Source organism: Talaromyces amestolkiae (assembly GCF_001896365.1).
Source record: "Talaromyces amestolkiae strain CIB chromosome Unknown scaffold23.1, whole genome shotgun sequence".
NCBI classification, from domain to species: Eukaryota; Fungi; Ascomycota; class Eurotiomycetes; order Eurotiales; family Trichocomaceae; genus Talaromyces; species Talaromyces amestolkiae.
This window is the reverse complement of record NW_024468059.1, coordinates 3,948-27,134: the sequence shown is the minus strand read 5'-3', so window position 1 is coordinate 27,134 and position 23,187 is coordinate 3,948. Positions and strand designations below refer to the sequence as shown.

The window sequence follows — 23,187 nt, the reverse complement described above, 5'->3', positions numbered from 1 at the left end:
CGTGGAAAAATTATTGCATTTGCCACCGTTGATTGATTCATTCCTTTTTATCAATGGTTATTACTTGCGACTACTAATGCTCCTCCTCCTTATTCTTTCGGCATCGCCGAAGACATCCGAAATCAAATCCTTCTTGTTCACCTTGCCCATCGCATTGCGTTTAATAGACTCAACAATCTCCAGATCCTGGGGGATCTTGAAGGGTGGGATATGAGCCTTCAGGTCACGTCGCATCTCTTTTACTCCCCACGGTTTAGTGCTCGTCTTCCCTGCCTCTGACAAGACAACCACTGCCGCGACCTTCTGGCCCCAAGCCACTGATGGCAAGCCAACCACTGCGCATTCACTGACGTTCGGATGGCTGAGTAACTCACGCTCAATTTCTAGTGCGGAAATCTTCTCTCCACCGCTCTTGATAATGTCCGCGCTCCGACGGCCTTGGATGAAGTATGCTGGGCCACGAGCCCATGAGCCAGATTTTCCCTCACCTGAGCCCGGAACTGCGCGGCGAATCGCAATATCACCAGTCTTGAACCACCCATCAGGCGTGAACTCCCTCTCAGTTGCGGTAGGGTTTCGCCAGTACTCGGAGAAAAGGGTTGGTCCCCAGACCTGGATCTCTCCTTGTTTCTCCTCGCCTGTCGCAGAGTCCACTTCCTCTCCATGCGCAATGATAGTCTCCTCCCCCGTCTCATCATTCTTCTCAACGAGACGGACCTTGACGGAAGGTAGAGGCCAGCCAACAGAACTCTCAACGCGGTCGCTATAGTCTAGGCCACATGAGATGGCCATACCAATCTCGGTCATACCGTAACGTTCGAGCAGAACGTTACCTCCAGAGAGCTCGGTCCAAGCATCACGGGTTGGGGCAGGAAGTGCAGCTGAACCAGAGATGTTGAGGCGAAGGTGCCTCACGGAGATTGCCTCCTTGCCAGCGATCTGAAGCTCAGGAGACAAGGAAGTAAAGACATCTAGCATACGAGCCCAGACTGTAGGCACAGCTGTGAAAAAAGTAATAGGTCTGGATATTGTCTTGCTGCTGGTGCCGTTGGTCATGCTGTTGATCATGCCGTTCCCGTTGATAGGCAGGAATGGTGCTGCCAGTCGAAACCAGACTTGTTCGGCATTGAATCCAATCATGAATTCGACGCTCGAACCTGCAAGAAGAGGTGCGAGGAGAGAATTGACGGTGCCATGAATATGGTGCAGAGGCAGAATATGCAGAAGCCGATCCGATGGCTGATATTTCCAGGCTGCATGAAGGCTGTGCGCTTGGGCAAGCAGGCTCGCTTCTCTGAGCAATACACCCTTGGGACGTGCTGTTGTACCAGAGGTGTAGAGCATCATGCCAGAGGTGACATCACTGGGTGCGTCTGTCCAATCCGTTTCGATTGCCTCTTCATTTTGCTTGTCGAATGTGTCAAGTTTGTGGAGAACAGGGACATTATCCAATCCCTCTTGGAGAACTTGTTCAGCCTGCTTGACATATGTAGCGGATGACATCAGCACCGTTGCCGCACTATCGTTGAGAATGTAAAGCAACTCACTCGAAGGGTGAGAAGGTGCCAAAGGCAGGGCGATGGCACTGGAAGCCAGGATGGCCAAGAATGTGACTATTACTTCATTAGCAACTACGGTCGTTTCGCGAAGTCCACTGCATTTGAGGTGCATTCATACCTACGTAACCATAACCATTCTCGACCATGAATCCAATCCGCTCGCCTGTCAATGAACGGTCGCCGACGGATTTCAAGAGTCGATGCCGCGCTCGTGCAACGTCACGAAGCAGTGACCCATACGAGAATGCTGTGCCAGAGCTCTGATTGACAATGGCAATTGAAGAGGCGTCCTGCTCGCTGAGAACCTTCAACAGGGGTGTCCGGTGAATGCTGGCTGACATTTTGAAGATCAGTTGAATGCGTTACGCAAAGGAGGTGTTAACATAACGGCTCAATTATCTGTATAGTCGGATTAGCCTGTTGGTGTTTCATATCTCAATCATGTCTACTATTGCCAAACGAGGAAATCCGCTTTGACGCAGGTCCGTCAATGGCACAATGCTCACGCATGCGGATAAGGCCGGGGAGTCATCGGGTTTCCTCGCCTACGGCTTGTTCGGGTGTCGCCATTGGGCCCCACACCCACTTTATTTACCTTATCTAGAACTCACAGTATCCGTATCGGAGTCTACGTGGTGATGCGAGACCATGCGACGCCACGGTTTCGAGTTGTACCGAGCTTTTCTGTTATGTCAGATGGCCGGATTCCTAGTGAGCAATCCGGGTGAACGGAAATGGCGGTCATACAATGTTATACTAGATCTAGCTCGGCCCTAGGCTAGAACAGGAGCGGGGTTCAAATTCACATTAAAACGCTATTAGAGTATCATTCTGTGACGTTCGAGATTTTGCGTCAACGCAAACCGTACATGTATCAGAGTCTAGTTCAGGTTGTCAGCATTTTGAGACCCTCCAGTGTAAAGACTTGTTCCAGCGCATGATCTGAATCGCCATGGCATACCGAAAGCAAAGCTACATCTTCGATGCTGGCCGGCTGGGGCAGATCGAAGGCCTAACCTTGAGTCTGTGTGACGAATCAGCGGTACACTACTTTGGCGGCATTCCCTACGCTCTACCACCGACAGGCAAATTCCGTTTTCGTGCTCCTCGAAAGTTGCCCGAGGAGTATAGATATGGCACAGTTTCGAACCCAGGTCGGTTCACTGGGGGAACAGCAATCTGCCCGCAGCCTCCAGCTCGTACTCCACAAGACGAGACCCTCTTCGATGAGGACTGTCTGCAACTAAATATCTGGATACCTGCAGAGCCTGCACCTAAGGATGGCTGGCCCGTTTTTGTCTATTTCCATGGCGGTTTCCTGCAAGTCGGTAGTGCAAACTGGGGTCCAGGGTCATTGGTGCCACTCCTGAGGGATTCGGCCTTTAGCGCGATAATGGTGTTTCCTGCTTTCAGATTGAATGCCTTCGGATTTCTTGCAAGTGAAGAGCTAACTCATGACGCAAGGATCCACGGTGAGTGCAATGGCAACATGGGCTTGTGGGATCAGAGAACTGCTCTGGAGTGGACGTACACGAACATTTCATTGTTCGGGGGGAACCCATCGAATATTACCGCTGCTGGATACTCGGCCGGCGGCTACTCAGCTTTCCAGCAATTGGCACACGAGCTGTACTCTGTACCACAAGGAAAACATGTCATCAAGAGAATCGCTATGTTCTCGAACGGCCCTGGCGTGACACCCAAGACACTGGCGGAACAGCAAAAGCAGTTCGACGAGTTTATCACGAGATTGGGCATTTCCCTTGAGCTTCCATCCGCCCAGAAGGTAAAAATGCTTCGAAGCCTTCCGTACCAAAAGTTAATCGAGGTACAAAAGGAGATGAAAATCCACGAATTTCGACTTCTTGACGATGGCTCGTTTCTACCCAAGGACCTTATATCCAAGGTGAACAATGGGGACTTCGGAAAGAGAATGAAGGAACGTGGAATCACCCTTCTAAGTGGAGAATGCAAAGATGAACACACCATTTATCGGTCTTGGCGATCACCCGAAGACTCTTATGACGCTGTCTACTCTCGCCTCTGTGCAGAGTTCCCAGAAAATACTGCGAGAAAGCTCATGGGGCATTTTTGCAGCTCGAAGAAGAATCTCCCACCTGGTTATGATGATTGGAAGGATTTTTTTGGTAAGATCTATGCCAATATCCAAGTCCATGCCCTTCAGCGTGGACTTCACAACGCCCTGTTTCGAAGCGGCCTCCTTCCCGGTGTCGACGTTCTGCGGTACCGCTTTGACAAGCGCCTGGAGTGCATCAGCGGAAGTTACCCGGTTGAATTGGGTGTGACACACTCAAGTGATGTGCCTATCTGGTTCTGGGGTGCGAACTTCTCGGGTGGCCTGACTGACCAGGAGAAGGCAATGCTCAGTGGCTGGAATCAAGGCTTCGCTTCTTTCGTCAAGGGCGATAAAGTAGAATGGGGTCCAAAGCAACCCAAAGAAATGAGGCGGTGGAGGAGCGATGGAGAGACGGACGTTTGGACAGATGACAATTGGGAGCAGGGTCTAGAGTTTTGGGATTTGCTCAATAAGCCATGACAAGGTTATGAAATAAACATGGAACAAACTGAAACTTTTTAAGACTTTAAAAAGGCTCGGTGCTAGTCTGCGATTCAGACTCTTAACAGACGCACGGGAGTGTGCACTATCGGCCAGACGCGTTTAATGTCATCCGGGCAATTTGATAATGCCTGAATATAATGGAAGGATCCAGAGATGAATGACAGTTGCCCTAGTCTGTGGGAAACTGTTCCTCACGGCATCTGTCCTCAAAATTGTTGACATATCATTCAATAACCTCTGTCTCGGCGATCTCGAGCAGCGACTGCACTACTTCAAGATGCATATCTTTCAACTCAACGCCTGAAATATAGTATTCTAGTCCTGTATTGTGACTACAATTACTTCTCTTGAGGCGACCAAGACTTCAATATCGGTGAGGAGACCTCACCGGGCCATACTGTGATGCTATGTCCTGCCACCTCAGGACAGGCATCTTTGCTGGCCACGAATTTAAATTTCTTACCACAACACACCAGCAAGTCCCCAACATCAAAATAGGGAAATCACATGGAAAGTCTGGTCCTATTTCCACAATCAGTAGACAGTTAAAACTTCAAGGTTGTTCGCCATTCTTTGGATAAGTGGAGCATACAGTCGTTCCTTTCCATAGATTTTACGGGTTCTCATGGACGGGTCCGATAGGTGTGATTCATTCAGTATAGTTACCATTTTATGATTTAAGAAAACCAGACTGCTTAAAGAAAATTTCCTCCTAATGCATAGTAGTTTTTTCAGTCTGTGCTATAGTTCCAATATTAAAGTCCAAACGGCAAGTATTCTAACATTCTCCATCATTGCGACTTCCATCATGACTTCCTTGAAGATGTTTCTGGTATATTTGGGGCGACCTATAATATCAAACATTAAAAGAATTGCGAGAAGAAACTCCATATCTGTCCTGGAGTCCAAGAAGAACTTGCGCCAGCATCTGTCGCCAGAGGTTCATGGGGCCCGTCAAAGGCCACCCACCACACTGGGTGGCCTGATGAGCACCCTGAATATTCTGTTTTGATGTGGGTACCACTGCCGGCAGCAGGCGCGGGAGGATTTGTGGCGGTACAGGCATTGTCCTTGACAAACGTGTCTCTTATCTGTTCGCCTAAAGTGAAAGGTAGGACACTATCACTGACACCGTGCTGTGCATAATACGCCACAGGCTGAGAGCCAGGGCTGCAGCCGCTTAGATTTGCCCCGGACATGACAGCAACAGCGCGGAAGACATCAGGACGTGCGCATGCTAGCGCATAAGACATAGCACCGCCGTAACTCCAGCCCATAGAATAGACCTGAGTCTTATCAATGCAAAGAGCATTTTCGAGAGTTGACAACATCTGGTCAGTGAATGTTATATCTTCACCTCCTGAGTTTGCCCACCCGTTATTTAAGCCCTGAGGAGCTACAAATACGGCACTGTTTCCGGCAAGCGGTTCTATGCCGTAGTATGATCCACTGACGACATCCTGCATTGTCCCACCAAGCCAGTGGTAACCAAACATTAACTTGTAGGGCTCACTTGGATTGTAGCCCTGGGGGATCGTCAGCGTGTATTGGCGTTGTTTTCCATTGACAGTGGTTGTATATGTACCGCTATGCAATGTTAATGCCTTTCCGCATCCAGAAGAGATAGTGCTCGGTGATGAATGCTCGCCCATCACGGTCATTGCAAATTGGAAGAGCAGGGTTCCCACGATACCCGTGAAGATCATGATGATCCAAATGAATGCTGGTAAATATTAGAGAAGGGTTTCAAATGGACATAAGCGAGTCTTTCTTGAATTATTATAAAGTCTGAATGAAAATCCGGAATTTGTAGAAGCGTTTTGTGCTACTTATATCTTCATAAGAAGGTAAGGCAAGATTGGATCTTGTGCTCTGTTTTCGCCCTCAATGGCACATGAAAGCATACTATCTGCCGATGCCCATGCTTCGGCTAAATAATGTCGTCCAGATATCGATTATATTCTTGAGTTTTCTTGTCTGTTCGGGGAGTATCGCATTATTTTTGTACCAAGAGTTTAATGTTGTTCTTAGTTACTGAAGAAAATCCCCATACTATTTAGCTTATCTGTAACTGGAACCTAATTGAGCTGCCCCAAGGAAGATAGACAGAATTGATATGTGTAGTAGTTGGATGCCAGGTAGGCATCTCCTCAAATTTGAAGCAACATCGACAGGTCCATGTAACAGGCCGCCTACTAACAGGATCTTGTTCAGTAAAGCCTGTAGGGTAACGAACATAAAACCTCAACTCAAGCAGCATGAGAAGGAGATGATCATCTACCACTTTGGCATTTACAAATTTCGCGTAGTATCGGGCTTGATCAGAGATTCTGAATGAAGGATAAATATCATATCCTCGTGGTAAATTTCTTGCCCCAAATTCCCCCCCCCCCATCGGGCCTTTATTGAGGCGAGCCAAGAAAAAAAAATAGCCGTGGACKAATTGGATACCGCATAGTTGGCCAGAAGAATGTAGATAGCTCAGCGGGGTGTATTCATTCATGGATTTGCAGGCGCCAGTGACTCCTCAGGGGCTGTATGGCTGAAAATAGGTATGCATAAATAGCAGAGCATTTCCTGATCTAGCTACAGCCAGCGGAGAAGGAAGAAATGCGGGGTGCAGATCCCTCGGATAAATGCCGGAAAACCCTAGCTCAATGTCGCAAAAATACGGTAGAACGGGTGTACTACTAAAAATTGTACGTAACATGATGTCTAATCAGTCCAAGTTCTTTACTCCGTTGAACTGAAGAATTACATGGTGTCTATCCTTTTTAACCCCTAGTATAGGATTCTATTTCATCTTACTGTCTGCGTACGAAAATAGTGACATAGCGTCGGTTTAAGTTGATATAGATCGTCGTCTTGCTGAGACTTGCAGGTCCTCAGCTTCTTGAGCGACTGAGAAAAAAACGCTGCCTTCATATTGGGTAAGAAAAGTTTTCACATAATATTTACTATTCTAACACCTGTTACATGCGGTATTTCTTTTGCAGAAGCACAGCCAATTATTTCCCCTTGGATCCTTTCAGACCTTGAATTTACCATAGAAGGACAAAATCAGGAATGTGCCTCGGTAGATGGTGGCTCAATATGCACTGGCACCGTAAAATTATAATGAGAATCAGGCATGAGAAGCGTATCTATCACCACTGGATTTCCTCTCAACGAAAATTCAAAAGTCAAGCTCTCGGAAATGTCAAGCGCGATCTTGTAGTTTCCCGGGTAAATTTGAAGGTTCCCTTTTTCATCAGCCCTAGCTAATGAGCCAAGAGTTAGAGGAAATTCTAATGTTCCTTTGGTTCCCGGTGAGAGGCCGTGAATACGTGTGTAAGACACCAGGGATCTATTTGGTCGTGGTGATGGGCCTGCATCTCCACTAAAAATGAATAACAGGCCGACATAATCGGAAGCTTCAGATCCAACATTTTTGACACGGGCTTTAATAGTTGCAAAAGGCGTACTGTCGTTAATAGGACCGTCGGATCGGCACGAGGCAACGAGGTTCTGAATATTATACCCATGGTCCAAAGTCTGCTCCCACTCAAAGTCGAAGTGAGTATAATGCAGGCCGTACCCGAACGGTATCACAGGCTTCCCCGTATACCATTTATATGTCCTTCCCGGATAAGAACCGTTCAAAGCAGGGCGAAGATTAATATCAAAAATACTCACTTGATCGGCATAACTTGCTGGATACTGTGTGACTGGCAGTCTGCCAGCGATCGACTTTTTGCCTGTAAGCACGTCAAGCAAGGCAGTGCCGCCACTTTGACTAGGATATCCTGCCCAAACCAGAGCTTGGACGCCCTCGTTTTGTAGAAGGGAGCTATCATCAAGCTGCCCGCCCCCAAATTGGACAACAATTAGAGGCTTGTGAAGATGTGATAATTGTGTGACCATGTCCAGTTGGTTTCCTGGCCAAGTAAGGGAAGTGCGGTCGAGTGTTTCGGCCTCAATGGAATTGTCAATACCACCAAGGTAAATTGTCAAATCTGACTTCTCCGCGGCTGCAAGAGCTGGACCAAATCCAGCAGTGCTCTGATTGTTGATTCCTGTACCCACAGAATAGTTGATCTCCCACTCAGAATGGGTTTCAAATGCTTGCAATGGGCTAATCAAATACGGCGGAACACCAGAATAATCGCCTTGCATCTGAGTCGTAGCGTTTGCAAACGGCCCAATTAGGGCAATACTCTTGTAATTATGCGAAGAACGTATAGGAAGAAGATTCTGGTCGTTTTTGAGGAGTGTCATGCCTTCAACTGCTGCCTGGTAAGCGAGGGCCTGAGCTTCGGGGGTCGAAACGTCCGAGAAATCCAACCCACTGTACTTTCCGCCGTCAAAGAAGCCTACGGTGAACAATGCCGAATATAGCCTTGTCAATGACCGATCTATACTCCGGGCCGTTATTTGACTCGCTGCAAGCGATTCATTCAGCTTGAGATACGAGGAGCCGCATTCCAAATCCGTTCCAGCGTTCATAGCTACGGATGCAGCAGCTTCCTCGGTGTCGGTAAAATTGTGGTATCTCCAGATATCGGTGACCGCATCACAGTCAGATACCACGTAGTTATAGTCTGCAGTAAAATTCCACTGCTGTCTTAGGACCTGTTCAAGGAGGTATTCGCTCGCACAGGATGGAATGCCGTCGACTGCATTGTACGCACACATAACGCTCCCAACTCCCGTGTCCCGAACGCAGGTCTTGAATGGAGCCAAGAAATAGTCGGCCAAGTCCTGCTGACTAGGGTTATAGTCATTGCCATATCGGCCCGTCTCCAGATCGTAGACGGCGTAGTGCTTGCAGGTGGCAATAACCTGCTTTTCCTCGGGATCATTACCCTGAAGCCCTGGGATAAAATTGCGGATATAGCTCTGCACAACAAAAGTATCCTCGCCGGGGGTCTCTTGTCCTCTTCCCCACCGAGGATCCCTGAAAGGATTGATGTTTGGAGCCCAGAAATCGAAGCCAGAGAACCCGTTATTGGCAAATGCCCTTCCTTCTTTGCCAATAACACCGGCTATTTTGCGCACTAGACCATCGTCAAAGGAGGCCGCTGTCAAGATCGGTGCAGGGAAGCTGGTGGCATAACTGAAATTGGCGGGTTTTTCGGTAAACTGAACACCCGGCGCAGAGCCAACTCCGTGTGTTGCTTCATTGCACCATTCGTGTGGCGGTAAACCGAGGCGTGCAGATCCGGCTGAAGCATCGACAACGTTGAGGATTTTCTCCTCCAACGTCAGAGAATCAACAAGTGATTTTACTCGCTCGGTAATGCTCAATGAAGTATCACAGACTTTGTGACTACAGAGAGGAGAAGTTTGACAGACTGGTATGAAGCCAGTGTTCGTTGTGCTTCTTTGTGGATTAAAAATCTGATACAAAGACATGCTAATGTGTGTAATATCAGCAATGACATCCGCGTCGTTCTCCTATTGATCGCTAGTTGACTTACACATATGTCCCTCCGCATGAGCTGGATGGCTCTGTCACACACATGGAGCTGCAGCTGCTGTCATTTGTCTTGCTCGATGAGCTGAAGTTGGGCGTATTACCGCAAAAACATTGCCTTTTCTAGGTATTAGCTTTGAATTGTACTATTGAACAGAGACAGTATATCCTTACGTTCCGAATTCTATGCCTCCGTATGCAAACCCTTTTTGACCACACCAGCTAGTACAGTACTCCGGCGTCATGATAATTGTGCTAAGCTTCGCTGCCGTCAAGATCGACACGTTGGGGTCCAGGTAACACCCGACATAGTCATATGATGCATTGTAAGCCACCTCCGTTGCTGAGACATTGTTCACGTTGCACATAGACGACGCCTGGACACTGGTTAGTACAGACAATACTGCTCTAACACCAAACCCGAAGATTCTTTTGGCAGGTAGAACCATTTTTCTTCTACCTATCACTAAGATTTAGAACATCAATAAAGGGACGATAGGTCGTATTTATTATGACTATAACTTCTTTTTTCTCTTTTTTCAGTAGAGAATTTTTACTGCAATATTTATCCGACGATTCTCTAACTTCCTCAGTGAATGATTAGGCTAAATTGCAAATCTAGCACCCAGCTATGACACAGCGGTATTATCCATCTCTAAAATGTGGGGGAAATGATCTACCTCGTCCCCACAGTTCGCGGCAATTCAACCGCGGGTGTGAGGGGGGTAACGGGCTTAGATTTGGCGTATATAACCAGGTTACCAGGGTCACGTCATTCTAATATTTGTATCATATTACCCGCAGGCAGGGACCTTAATGCCCATAGATTACAACGTACATGTCAGATCTTATAGAATTTGGTTCTATAAGTTTAGAATTGATATATATATATATATATATATATATTTTTTTTTTTTTGTGGAAGGAGCAAGGTTGTGGAAGGGCTAACCTTGCTCTTGTGTAGTGTATCTGCCAGGGACACTTGGGCATGCTTATAGGCCACTATATCCATAAGGAAGAAGCAAGCGGCTTGCATTATAAACGACATGACGTCTGAAAGTGTATTATTCTTCTTTTTCAAGAAACTCCCAGAGTCAAAATGAGCTATTGACAAGCATGTCGTATAAACGAACCAGAAAGCCGGGTATCAAGTCCCATAATCGGTTCATGTTAAAAGATATCTCGGGTGTCCTCAAGTATTGGGGACGGTCCCAACATTTCTGGACAACTATCAGGACACTATCATAATTTATGTATTACTGGCGGTTTCCACAATTTACTCTTGCACATTGATCGGCTCTGCCATACTTTTATCCGAGATTGTCCATTTTGGGCCCGAGTTTTGTACGATTCTCTAAGCATGAATCGTGTAAAGCATTGGTAAATATTATCTATTGGGAACGTTGAGAAGAACCTGTATACCATTGAGGAGGCTGAGGAGGCTTTATCGCTCCGATCTGCAACATAATAGCGAAGATATCGGGCAACCCGGTCTCTTCTAAAATCTTATCCTCATAGAATCGGTAAATATTCATCGCGCGTGCTTGGATCTTCCTCCCGGTAGGGGGAACCCCGAAAAATTCCCCTTTATGGGTTCCGCTCAGAGTGAACTTCGCGACAACTTTATCACCTTCGATGACTGTTTCATCAATCGACCATTGAACATCCGGGAAGGATGATCGCATCATCCCAAGAATTTGCATGTATCCAGCCAGCCCTGTCAATGGTTGCTCCGAGAAAGGAACATGAAAGACGGCGGACTCGGATACAACTTCCCGACCAATGGACTCATCGCCTGAATTAATGAAGTCGAGAAAACGGTCCATTCTCTGCCGCAAATTGGCTGCCATCATGCTGTGTGCGGAATGTTCTGTTAGTCTTTTACTTTGTAGAAAAGAAAAGTCCCACGTGCTGACTCACCCTCGGGGTTATTGAGAACACGGAAGTGATCTGTTTAGGAGTATTTCGAAGCGGGTACGCTAAGTCAAACGAGAATCAGTTACTGAAGGACACGGCATGCAGGATGAATCCAGAGATAGAACAGCGAGTAAATACAGGCAGCTTTTCTGCTCGCATTGATCGGTACTACGAGACGCTAGCAATTGACGGATGGATCATTCTTACCTTGCTTGGAAAGGGCCGGTATAAATTATGTACGTACGCTTAGGAGGAATTGAACCTTTCTTGCCCAGTGTTGGTACATTTATGGGTCGGGTGCTTATATATAAATCTAGTAGGATAAGCATTTACCAGGATGACTTGTTTGATACATTTGCATACTTTGCAAAGAGGCGTCATCACCCTTTTCCTCCGGCTTCGCGGTGGGGACTCGGAATTGCGGTTTGCTCTTGCATTGAATTGTTTGCACGGCTTACAGAATACTTCCGCGACCGGTCACTTATCTGAGGCTTTTTGTATCCACCTTTTTTCAGGTGTATCATTCAACGCTCTGGTCCGTACATACAAAATTTGGCACACTCCAAGCAAAGGTGAAATTTGCAGGGCTCAAATCCAATCACAGTCAAGCTCAATCTGAATGAGAGCTGTATTTTTTCTTCTATTGGTAAGAAGTGTGTTTGATGCCGTCCGAGACAAACTCGATCTGCTGGGCACGGTTGTCTGGACTCAACTCACCAATGGGCACGCCCGCAACGTCCCCGAAAAATCTCCCCCTGGTCGATAAATGGTCGGGACGTTGGTCTAGAATCTCAGTAGAGGCCAATGGGAATGCTTAGAACCTCCCCGATTTGGCACCCCGCTGTCAGGGATGACCATCATGACGCCACACAGTAGCATGCATCGTCGCCGTGAGAACTACTCCATAGTAATGTACGGTGTGACCCGTTCTCGTGGCAGTTGACTGTTTCCATACTACTATACAAATGACATTCCGCTCGATCCATGAGGCATTGTGATACAATGGCTCTGCTACAGGGCTTTATATAATGTCTTCATTGCGAACATACTCGAATCAGTCAGCTCAGATGCGCAGTCATATAACATGGTAGTTGTTTCACCTAGTTCATCTAAAATGAGATCTCCTTCTCCAATTGTTAGCGATCTGCCCTGAAGACATCTTATAGAAATGGCGCTCAATCGCGGAACATTAGAGACAATCAAAGTCAACCGTGTCCATGGAAAGATCGCACTAGAAGAGGCCGTAGGCTCTTCCTACTTCGTTGCTCATGGAACGTATCCGCCAACTCCAATGATCTTAGGAATGCAAGGCACTCTTCCTCCATACAACCAAAGTTTTCTGCACGATATTGATGATCGACTCGATGATATTCCCAAGCGATTGAAGTCAATGGGTGCCAGTGGTATCGAGTATGCTATAGTTTCACTGACATGCCCGGGCATCGAGGGTGTCTTGAACGCAGACGAAGCGGTCAGGTTGGCAAAATTAACCAACGACGACATATACGAGAAGTACGTCAAAGCCCATCCGACACGATTCGGGTTTTTTGCATGTGTGCCTATGCAGAAGCCAGAAGAAGCAGCAAAAGAGTTAGATCGTGCAGTGACCGTGTTGGGCGCTAAGGGAGTTCTGATCAACGGCTTCACCAACATGGATGAGAAGGATTTGAGCAAAGTTCAATACCTGGATGATCCGAGATGCGAGCCATTCTGGAAGAAATCAAGTGAATTGAACGTTCCATTATACCTACACCCTCGAATTCCACCATTTGGCCAACAACGGATCTATGAGAAATACCCGAATCTGTCTCAGGCAGCTTACGGCTTTGGTGTTGAGACTGCAGGGCATACACTCCGCATCATGTGCTCCGGAGTGTTCGACAGATATCCCAATGTTCAACTTATTCTGGGACACTGTGCGGAGTCATTGCCATTTTTGGCCCACCGTATAGACCACCGGATGGCAATCGGAGAAGCAGGCGGTAATGGGCCGTACAAGAAATCCATAATGCATTATCTTCAGAACAACATCATCGCAACCCTGGCCGGAGTACGGCGCGAAAGTACCATGCGCAACACCATTGACGAAATGGGTGAAGCGCGTGTGCTCTTCAGTGTCGATTATCCATATGAAAGTAATGAAGACGCTGCGGATTGGTTTGATGGAATGCAGCTGAATGAGAATACACGCGCGGCAGTAGCTCGTGGAAACGCCAGCAAAACCTTTGGTTTGATCTAAATGGATGATTTGTGAGGGTAGTCCAACTATTGATGGGGGCTGTCTCCTGCTGCGTGTCAAATTGCTTTCATGCGTCAGGGGAAAGTCGCGTAATCCCATGTCTAGTCCTTTCTGTGATGCAGCAATTTTTCGATTTCGATAGCCCTTTATCATTCATATTATCGTTTCTAAATCTGTATAAAGTATCGAGTCTTCTCTATTAGTAAGCTTTAATTGACGTATCGGTCCAGCGAATTTTTCATCTAATTCAAAGACTCTATAGGCAATCAAGGTAGCCAAGTTCTTGGGTAATCCAGGCATCGGGAAATTCACCCCAATCTAGTTGGGCGAACGACTCGTCTAATAGATCTGATGAGGATTGTGTACCGTCTGGTCTATGCTTCAAACTACTGTCATTATTCCCTGCATCTATTCCCCCTTTTTGACCTAAACAAGTGTCAACGAAAGGAATCGTAGTAGCGCTAACAGAGACCCACCTAACCCATTTTCGTCAGATACTTGGCTTTTGAAATAATTCAAGACCCTTATCGCCCGTGAAGCAGCTTGTATTTGTACGCTGTAATGCTTCATTAAGGAGATGCAACGAGTCCATGACAACTCAAATGAAGCATCGTCGTTCAATGTATCATAGAAAGAGCACTTTCTAGCGGCCAAAAGAGTTACAGCAGATGAAAACAAAGTTATAAATTAAGCCTAATCAAGAAGAGCTAAACTTAATTAAATAATAGTAACTACAGTATGATTCATTCCCTATATAATGCCGAGTATATGTCTTAGAAATCCTATGAAGCCTTGATTAAAGTACATGTCCTCTTCGTCACTTCTCTGCTCAGATTAAATATATTGTGACGGCTTTCCATTATGGCTTTGTGATCGGTCATGTCCGATACTCTCTGAGCTATACGTACGAGTTAGAATTTTGTATATAGTGTGATAACGGTCGAACTCGATATATTCACCTAGGCTAAGATAACGTACAAAAGGCACTACTCACGAGAATAACAAGTAGACTCATTAAGGACTGAACCTGAACTGCGGCCCTAGACCGCACCAGTCCACGAAAATGTCAACGTACACTACGCGCCAATAACAATAAATTGACTCAATTTGGAAAGGAATCGCTCGTTAAATGGTGCTTGATATAGATGAACGTGGATTACCCCCCACTCCCCGGCAGATCTCGGCTACCATCTACAAATCAACGTTTAGGAGGGACAAGGGGTATAATCGTATTCAACGTCATTCTAGATGGTTCATTCCTACTAATAGATAGACACATAATTACAGGAATCTATTGGCTGTAGTTTCTTGAATCTTCTGACATATAAGAGTTTCTTTGCAAACCCTCAAAGTACGGAACGATGGATATCCATTGAAGCTCAAGAACTGGATTTAAGCGCTGCTATCATCAAATCAGGAATAGCAGTAACGTAATCCTGTCAAGTCTAAGGCTCCATTTATGCTTGGCGCTCAATTCCGTACCCCAGTCCTCTGGTATACTGGTCATATATCTGCAGATATGGATCTGAGAGCTGATCATACAGGCTGTTGTTACCTGATTGGTCGTCCCTTTCTGTCATCCAAGACATGTTTTGAGCTGAATCCGCGAAGTTACTCCTGCCATGTTCATTAGTAGGATGGTCGTCGAATACCGAACCTTGTGGTCTATCTTGTTGAGCTGGTGACATTGTTGGTCTCGTGTTACCCCGTTGTGTCTTCCTCAGTTCTTCGAGATTAGGGTCTTGAGTTTGTTTTTTCATCTGAGGAATCAAACTTCATGTTTCTTATCTCTTCGAGGAAGCTATTTTCGGAGTATACCTGCCTCGAACGCAAGCTAAACCCTTTCTCGATAGTGGCATATGGTGAACTGCCAAGCTCTAGACTTTCGAGGTCGCACTCAGGTCTGTTCATCGATCGGTGAATACTAATTCTGACAAAGGAGAATGTATGTACCTAATCAGGGCTGAGCTTTGCTCTACACTGTGAACCAGATCAAGAATCCTGCCACGCTTGCAAACCGCCAGAACATTCAAGGGGTAAACACTTACCAGTAACTGTGAAGTCGGATAGAGCTCGAACACCTTCTCAAGTATATCATAACAAGCCTTTATTTTGACAAGAATATCATTTCGGTCCAGGGGAACAGCGGCAATCGGCCCTAGATACGTAATAATCCGAGCGCATTGAAGTGAACATATTGCCAATGCGGCGTCTGTGATGCAAAGTCATTTGTCCATCCTCCGTATAGTCATAAATATGCTGGCTAAAGTACATGCATAATCCAAGAATAGCGTCTGGCAGCCGCTGACGAAAGTTCCAGACAATGCCTGTAGGACTTTGTCCGGCAGCGCTTCTCGGAAGCCTGGAATAACAAAACGGTAGAGGTCACAGTAGCACAAGTGCCACCAGACGTGTAGCATGACAGAACTCGTCCTTTGGGGCAAGTAGGCGTGAAAGGAAAGGTTTCGCTTGTTAAACGCGTACGATGCGGGGAGCATGTCGTAGAACTTTTGCAGCTCCTTTTCTAAACCTTCAATCTCGACATAGCAGACGGGCTAAATTTGCTGGTGGTCAACAATTCGATGTGTGAGCCTGTAGAATAAGGCGTAGGCTTAGCTTTATCATGGCACTCTTTTAATAACTTACTGCTGGATTTGCACTCGAATTAATTCCTAGTATTATGATTAGATATGCCATGGTCTCTATGTTTTGGCGGTTTCCAAGGCCTTGGTTTGGTTTCAGGGCTTCTGTTTCCACTGGAATTTCAAAAGCGAAAGATCTTCCATGACATGGTCGGGGTTGGATGAGGTGTAACGTGCTGAGGCACCACAAATAGCTCGAAGCAGATTCTGATCATGTGAACATTTGTCCAGTTCGTTCCGCAGGCACGTGGATTGATATAGAAAGCTCTGATAGGGGATTGGATAGATGTATTCAAAGAAAGCATCGATGTGTTGTCTCATGATAGCTATCTCCGGACGTATTTGTCCGAAAGAAAATATTTCAGTCAAAATGCAAAATGACATCCCAGGTAACTCACAAATCAAGATATGTAGAGGTAGCCAATGAGCCCACGAAGGGAGACGATATATTGGTCTCGTCGTCCACATGACGGGATGTCGGAGCAGACCTTCCAGTCCTGTTAGATTCCTTTGAGGATCTTTGTGATGTCTTGCGTCGAGMCCCTCGAGCCACACCCCCTACCACCTTGTCTTAATGGCATTCAAGTCCGCGTCCACGAGATCTTTGACAAGCTGGAGATTCTCCGGAAAACTTTGATTTGTGCATTTGATATTTCAGGTAAGCTCTGGCAGTACGTTTCCGCTCTAAGCCAGGATAATCATGAGCGGAACGATCATCTGGTGCTGCAACACTTGGTAGGTCATCGTGAGTAGGCTCTGACTGTCTTCCTGAGCGAAGTTGGAGAAAGAGCACGCAAACTGGAGTCTTCTGCAGTTCTCGCAGGCGCCCACGCCCCCATCAGGTCAGAAAACCGCAACATACCCAAAAATCATGACATACTCTACGATGGCGCTACTGAAACTATATTTTATCAGCCACCATATCGTTCGCCGATATCCAGAGGTCAGCACGTATGTGTATAGTACAGCATTAAGTGCTGGTGCTGTGTCGCCGAGGAGACAACCGGAAGGTAAGGATAACGAGGGAAAGGTGATGAGTAGGCATTCGAGTGGTAATATGCGCTATAATCACCATATCCGGGATAGCCGTAAAATGATCCAGTCGCAAATTCACTCACGAAACTTCATATCCAAAAATAGCGTTATTGCCTTTTGCAACGCAAGATAGAAATGCCAAACTTCATGTTATTTGCTTTCGTGATCAATTGTCCACAGCCTGTTGCTCACTCTGCGGTCATTCATAGCCCAGATGTAATATAACCCCTTCATTCCATTTACATTGAAAATGAAAGATGCATCTAACCACCCACCTTTTGAGGACTCCAGCGTTTGGGTGCCTTATCGATATTCCAACCAAATTCGGGGCTATTGTTTTCGTCGTTGCACTCAAAATGACAACGGTTGCGCATTGCAATTCTTTACATTTGGGTCTGGAGGAAGACTGGCAATATTCTCCTAACCCAAAGGTATTGGCTAGTATGGTTTCTAGAGCTCGTCAGACCACTAAATTCGCATCTTACTGCGGGGTTTGTTCCTGTCACTGCCCCTCCCAGTTCGTCAACCGCAGCCAAGACAGGATAAAATTTGAGTTTAGGTGGCTAGTCCAAGTGGACTCTAGAACAAAACATTGAGTCATGTGATTGATTCTTGAACTTTGCCTGTAAGTTTCTGTAGGGTATACTTTTACATCACATAAATGCAGCAGCATCCCGCCATCGCATGCGACACCAGCGGCAACCCCCTCTTATTTCCGCTATCTCAATAAGCAGCATGGCATCAGAACATCCGATCCAGATTCCCGTGCTTCAGGGTCATGCTCTGTCGATCACTCCATCAATCACTGAGAGACGAGGTGCGAAGTTTGTAGGTGATCTTCCTCTCATCTGTAAATCCCTCTCAAGCATTGTCAAATCTAATATGTGATGAACTTTTGTCGGGGTTCAATGCCTAGGAGTTATAAATTGGACTGACTTGAATTTTTAACAGGGGGACGCCAAAAGCATGACAGAGCCATCGTCAGTTCTCGCTGTATATTCTACGGCGGGCTACTATGTCGACATTAGAGTAGCAAAAGCGGGTGATCAGAACATCTTAGACCTTGCAACATCTAATTTGAACGCTCCACTTTCCGATGATTTGGAATGGGCTTTCGCAGGAAAGGTCGAAGTCCGCCTCCCTGATCAGCAAGATACCAAAGCGATCGCCCAGGCGCATGCGCGTGCCAGATGGAACCGAATAATCGACAGCCAACTGAGTTATCTACCGGATGAGACCGACGAAGCTGATCTTACCTTGCAGCCAGATGGAAGTATCTTGGAAGCTGGGGGCTTCCCTAATCCTACCACAGGCGAGGAGGAACCTTTCCAGGAAATCTGGTACCTTATACCCCAGTTGCCTTTGACAGGTAATTGCGTCGTTTTGAAGGCAGACCATCAAGATATACATGTCCGTGGACTTATTGTACGGGTTGGGCAGTGGTGCCAGGGTATCCTGTATCGATCGAAAGATGACAAAGTTGTGGAGCGGTGGCACCTTGAGGCGCCTGGGAACTGGATAAGAGATTTACGGATCGGTGAATCCACTGTATCTTTACCTTGCACAAACACCTTCGCACACCTGGAAATAGGTGGGACTATCGAACTGGACGGGATTACCTGGGTGGTCGTGGAGTGATGTGACAGGAAGCTGTCTACAGGACTAGCAAACAAACTTCTACATGAGCAGCTTTCGGTTATTTCATTCAGTAATATTTGTCTGTCTTAAAGCAGTTTTTTCACCCCGGCTTCTGTGCGCATGCTATCGATGTATTGATAGGGTACACTTTCTCCTTTTGGACTAGTGGACTTTATACACCCATCCACAACTACAGTGCCATGAAAAATGTGTTAACACCCCTCATATCCGACCGCTACCCGAAGCTTAATAATATAGTGATAAACCACCCGTGCCGTAAGGGCTTTTAGGGGGTTCAGGGGGCACCCATGCCGCTAAGCCCGCACCTAGTAGCTTCATTTTCCTCGGCAGAATACCCGGCGGTGTGGAAATTTCGGATACGGGGGGTGTTAACACATTTTTCATCCCACTGTACGACTAGTGTAAGGACTCTGAGTCCTTATTGGCTCGCTTTGGCCACCAATCACATACAAGGCCAAGAGTTACTCCCGCCTGACCCCTTTTGCTAGATTAGCCCATATATCCACTAATACATGTCTAATTTAGATCTTAGATTCTATGGTAATACTTGGGCAAGGGTACGGAAACTTGTTTCATGTGACAGCAGTATAATTGAACACGGTGGTTTTTTTAGAGCATCTTTTATCCTTAAGTCATACAAATGCTTCTGGTCTTGGCTATTTGAGCGACGTTATCGGCCGCTTTGCCATCGGACGATGACGTGACTGACAAATATATCCAAACTAGACTTACTACGTAGTAGATCAGATACGTAATACAGAAATCGTAGAGGTTTACCTAGTACGGTATGACTTGTTGAGGTTTTGTGTGATAACGAACTCTATCATTTGAATTACTGCCGTTAATTGCCTGAAAGCTCATCGCGGATGTTCACATTCACCTGCCGTCAACCTTCACAGCAGCCAGAGGTAGGACCAGATCAAGATGGGCTGGAGTATTTTGAAAAGAGGGGTCGCGGTAGTCAATGGTTGGCTGACATAGTGATTCAGAAAATCCTAATCCGATCGAAAGCTGTTGTCAACCTGTCCTCCGGAGTACGGGACAAATTCTTTTTTATGTTTTAAAGTCTTTTCCCCCAAAGTCTCAGAACATATAAATATGATTATATTTGAAAAAATAGAGCAGTACACATGCAATAAAAACCTTACTTTCTGCCCTTCAACCGCATATCCGTGTGCCAATAAACTCATCAAAGTCCCAGCTTCTCTACTTACCACTTAAACTTTTCTTGCCTCGCGACAGTTGGTATTTTGTGCCCTAGGTTTGGTGGCAGCGCCTTATAGGTCTTTCGCAGGTATCAGCAATCTCCCTAATAATATGAACAGGATAATGGATTGGAAGGATAAGTCTAACTATCTGTTCCAGATGTCTGAGAACACTAAGTATTCTTCCCCCTCTTTCCTCACGGTTCATTGCTTCTTCTTTTGCGGTGTATTCAAGGTTTTTCTTCTCCAGCCTATTTCGGCATAGCATATCTTCAACCAACCCAGTTCGCAACTGAGAGTCTTCTTGAATGCTGGGAACTTACCTGAGAAGCCTGCTTGCCTTCTTCACAGACACATTTTATGAACCAGCTCTACTGGTCATATATGCAAACAGACTTATAAATAGAAGTCAGATAGCGCTATCTTCGATTCGTGCTAGGCTCTCGGTTACTATTTCATATTCAATGTTTAGCCCTGAAGCGAGTTATTTGTCGAATTGCAATTGAGAAGCTTAGGTTGGAAGAGCTACATTTCCCTTGGCCATTCTCATATCCACTAGAAAATGATGCTTCAGATCAGGCTACGGATAATGATCCTATAAAGTCCCCAGTCAAGGTCGCCAGCTGGTTGTACTACCTCTGAGAGACTTCACTCAGAAGGTCACGCAATAAGATAACCGAATTTTTATAGTCAGATGCACCAGCGTTTTCAATTGACAATATTAAAGCTTTTCGTGTAGAGGCAATCCAGCTTAAACAGCAAGTGCAAGCCTAATAAAAGCTAAGTTCTTATATGAGTAAAATAAGACAAGGGTTACTAATCTTACAACTACTATTAGAGCCAAGCATCTACCCAAATACATTGCTATTGATGGCGAGTTCGAACGATCCTCAAATGAGCTAGCTCTACATATCAGGAGCAAGGCTCTTAAATATCAATCCTAGATTTGTCAACCTTACATATATTATATGATTTACGCACCATATACTGGCCTCTCCGAATATCATAGACTTATTAAGCCACTTACCTACACAGCTCTTAAGTGCTCAGTAGACCTGATCAGATTTAGAACATACCGCCACCATCACAGTACGTGGTTTACCACTCACATTACTTTCGGTGCCGCTCTTTGTCTCCTCACAGCTGCACGCAAGAGCTAGATTTCTATGCCACGAGCTTAGGAGAACGATGTTAAATGAGCAATCGCGGTGATTGATTTCTGGGCACCCAAGTCGCCGAATCTTCTGGCCAGCAAAGAGATTCTGGAAAGACTTTTCATGGTGGCGACCTCACAAGCAATTTAATATTGACTAGATAGTATCTCACGAATGGGAGGACACATCGGGGTATTCCAATCAAGTCTAAGACCCAGGATGAAGCACAGCCTCTAACAAATATTTTCGGTTGGTAAGACAACGACGGCGCCATTGATTCAAAACAGCGTGGTTGGTAGGAGAGCGAAGACTAGATTCCAAAGACCTTGCTTAAAGCCTGCTAATGCTCGTTGATACCTCGTTGATACCTCGTCTCTAGCTCTTTCAATTTCTTCGGTCTTTTGAAAGCAAGCCGCAGGTCGCTAAAGCTCGTCGGCGTAGAGAGCAAAGTTGTCGTGCTCATCATGCTGCAAGATGAGCTGGGGACGACGTGATTCCCCCCTCTACTCAACCTCTTTCTTTCTCCACACTACAACAGTGAATGAAATAAAACAAGAGATACTTCCTTCTGCTCAACAACCATCCCTTTCTACCGGTCATGTAAAGAGTCATTGCATATCTGCACCCGGATCCTCTGGCTGTCATTAGTACAGACAATTTCTCTACCCTGGATCCATTGACTACGATCAAGAATCGATTTCTCCGTTTTATGCAACCGAGAACCGTATTGTCGACTCCGGAACCCCTGGCCTTCAGGAGTAAACGTTCCAGTGCTAACCAAAACCCCTACTGTAATACTTTTTTCCTGTAAACTTACGCTCTGCTGTAACTTCAGTGGACCAATGCACCGTAGGCACGTCGTATTCTTTAGAGATTCGAAATTTGAGAATTCGTGCGGAATGGCACACACTACTCTCTACGTTTCACGGATGATATTCTCAGTTCGATGACTTTCGATTAGTCGTGTTAAATAATAGTAATAGTTGAAGACAAGCGTAGAATGCCATGCGTCCTCGCTCAGCGAGACAGTCTATCAAATAGCGTGGGCGTCGAAGGGGAGAAGAGGTGAAATATGTGAAACTAAGCTGGTATTATTGTGATGTTGTTGTTGTTGTTGTTTCAGCTACGGTCCGTATCACGAAGCATAGACGGTAGCAACGCACGAATATGAAGCGGCCTAATATGAGCTAGACAAAATGACATTTATTGATTCCAAATATTGCGACTGATTCCCAAGAGCGCCTGCCCCATGAACCAACTAATCCAGTGTCGGAACAAATATAGGCACATATATAACTACAGCTTCATCCACCTTGCTGAGATAATCCGCCTCCTTAGCAGCGCGCTTGATTGGGTTGCCGGAGTTTTTGTTCAATGGGGTGTGTCGTTTAGTACTTATAAATGATGTACCTGTAGAATGAAATTATAAGCGATGAACGGATTTCAATTTCAGGAAAAATACCTACAAGGCGTGGATAATACCGGGAATGTAACCCACAATGGTCAAGCAGATGTTGATGAGCAAGTCTGCACCACATCCACGCTCCAGAAAGACACCTACCGGAGGCAGGATGATGGCCAAGATGATCTTACAAATATCACTTTGAAGGATGTTAGCAGGACGATACAACCCAATTTGTGCTGTCGTATTCGATCGAGTCTTGACTCTTATTGGCACAGTCGCCATAACCAACTGCTGAGATCGGATAGACTTACGATGCAATAAAAGGCATGTTTGAAG

General features: G+C 46.0%; 5 protein-coding genes across 5 annotated transcripts; 3 read left to right on the top strand and 2 right to left on the bottom strand.

The window, feature by feature from the left end:
* Nucleotides 1–60: 60 nt before the first annotated feature.
* Nucleotides 61–1,900, bottom strand: BHQ10_009164 (uncharacterized protein; the record flags this gene model as incomplete). Its single annotated transcript, XM_040882050.1, has 2 exons — nucleotides 61–1,613; nucleotides 1,678–1,900. The coding sequence occupies 2 exons, from the start codon at nucleotides 1,898–1,900 to the stop codon at nucleotides 61–63; spliced, it is 1,776 nt and encodes a 591-aa protein (XP_040737666.1).
* A 611-nt stretch (nucleotides 1,901–2,511) lies between these two features.
* BHQ10_009163 (uncharacterized protein) lies at nucleotides 2,512–4,116 on the top strand (the record flags this gene model as incomplete). The annotated part of the gene is made up of 1 exon (XM_040882049.1): nucleotides 2,512–4,116. One exon carries the CDS (start codon nucleotides 2,512–2,514, stop codon nucleotides 4,114–4,116), a length of 1,605 nt encoding a protein of 534 aa, XP_040737665.1.
* Nucleotides 4,117–5,003: 887 nt separating this feature from the next.
* BHQ10_009162 (uncharacterized protein) lies at nucleotides 5,004–11,448 on the bottom strand (the record flags this gene model as incomplete). Its single annotated transcript, XM_040882048.1, has 3 exons — nucleotides 5,004–5,863; nucleotides 7,605–9,448; nucleotides 11,018–11,448. 3 exons carry the CDS (start codon nucleotides 11,446–11,448, stop codon nucleotides 5,004–5,006), a joined length of 3,135 nt encoding a protein of 1,044 aa, XP_040737664.1.
* Nucleotides 11,449–12,680: 1,232 nt separating this feature from the next.
* BHQ10_009161 (uncharacterized protein) lies at nucleotides 12,681–13,751 on the top strand (the record flags this gene model as incomplete). The annotated part of the gene is made up of 1 exon (XM_040882047.1): nucleotides 12,681–13,751. The coding sequence occupies one exon, from the start codon at nucleotides 12,681–12,683 to the stop codon at nucleotides 13,749–13,751; it is 1,071 nt and encodes a 356-aa protein (XP_040737663.1).
* A 4,412-nt stretch (nucleotides 13,752–18,163) lies between these two features.
* BHQ10_009160 (uncharacterized protein) lies at nucleotides 18,164–19,066 on the top strand (the record flags this gene model as incomplete). The annotated part of the gene is made up of 2 exons (XM_040882046.1): nucleotides 18,164–18,256; nucleotides 18,380–19,066. The coding sequence occupies 2 exons, from the start codon at nucleotides 18,164–18,166 to the stop codon at nucleotides 19,064–19,066; spliced, it is 780 nt and encodes a 259-aa protein (XP_040737662.1).
* Between the last annotated feature and the right edge of the window lie 4,121 nt (nucleotides 19,067–23,187).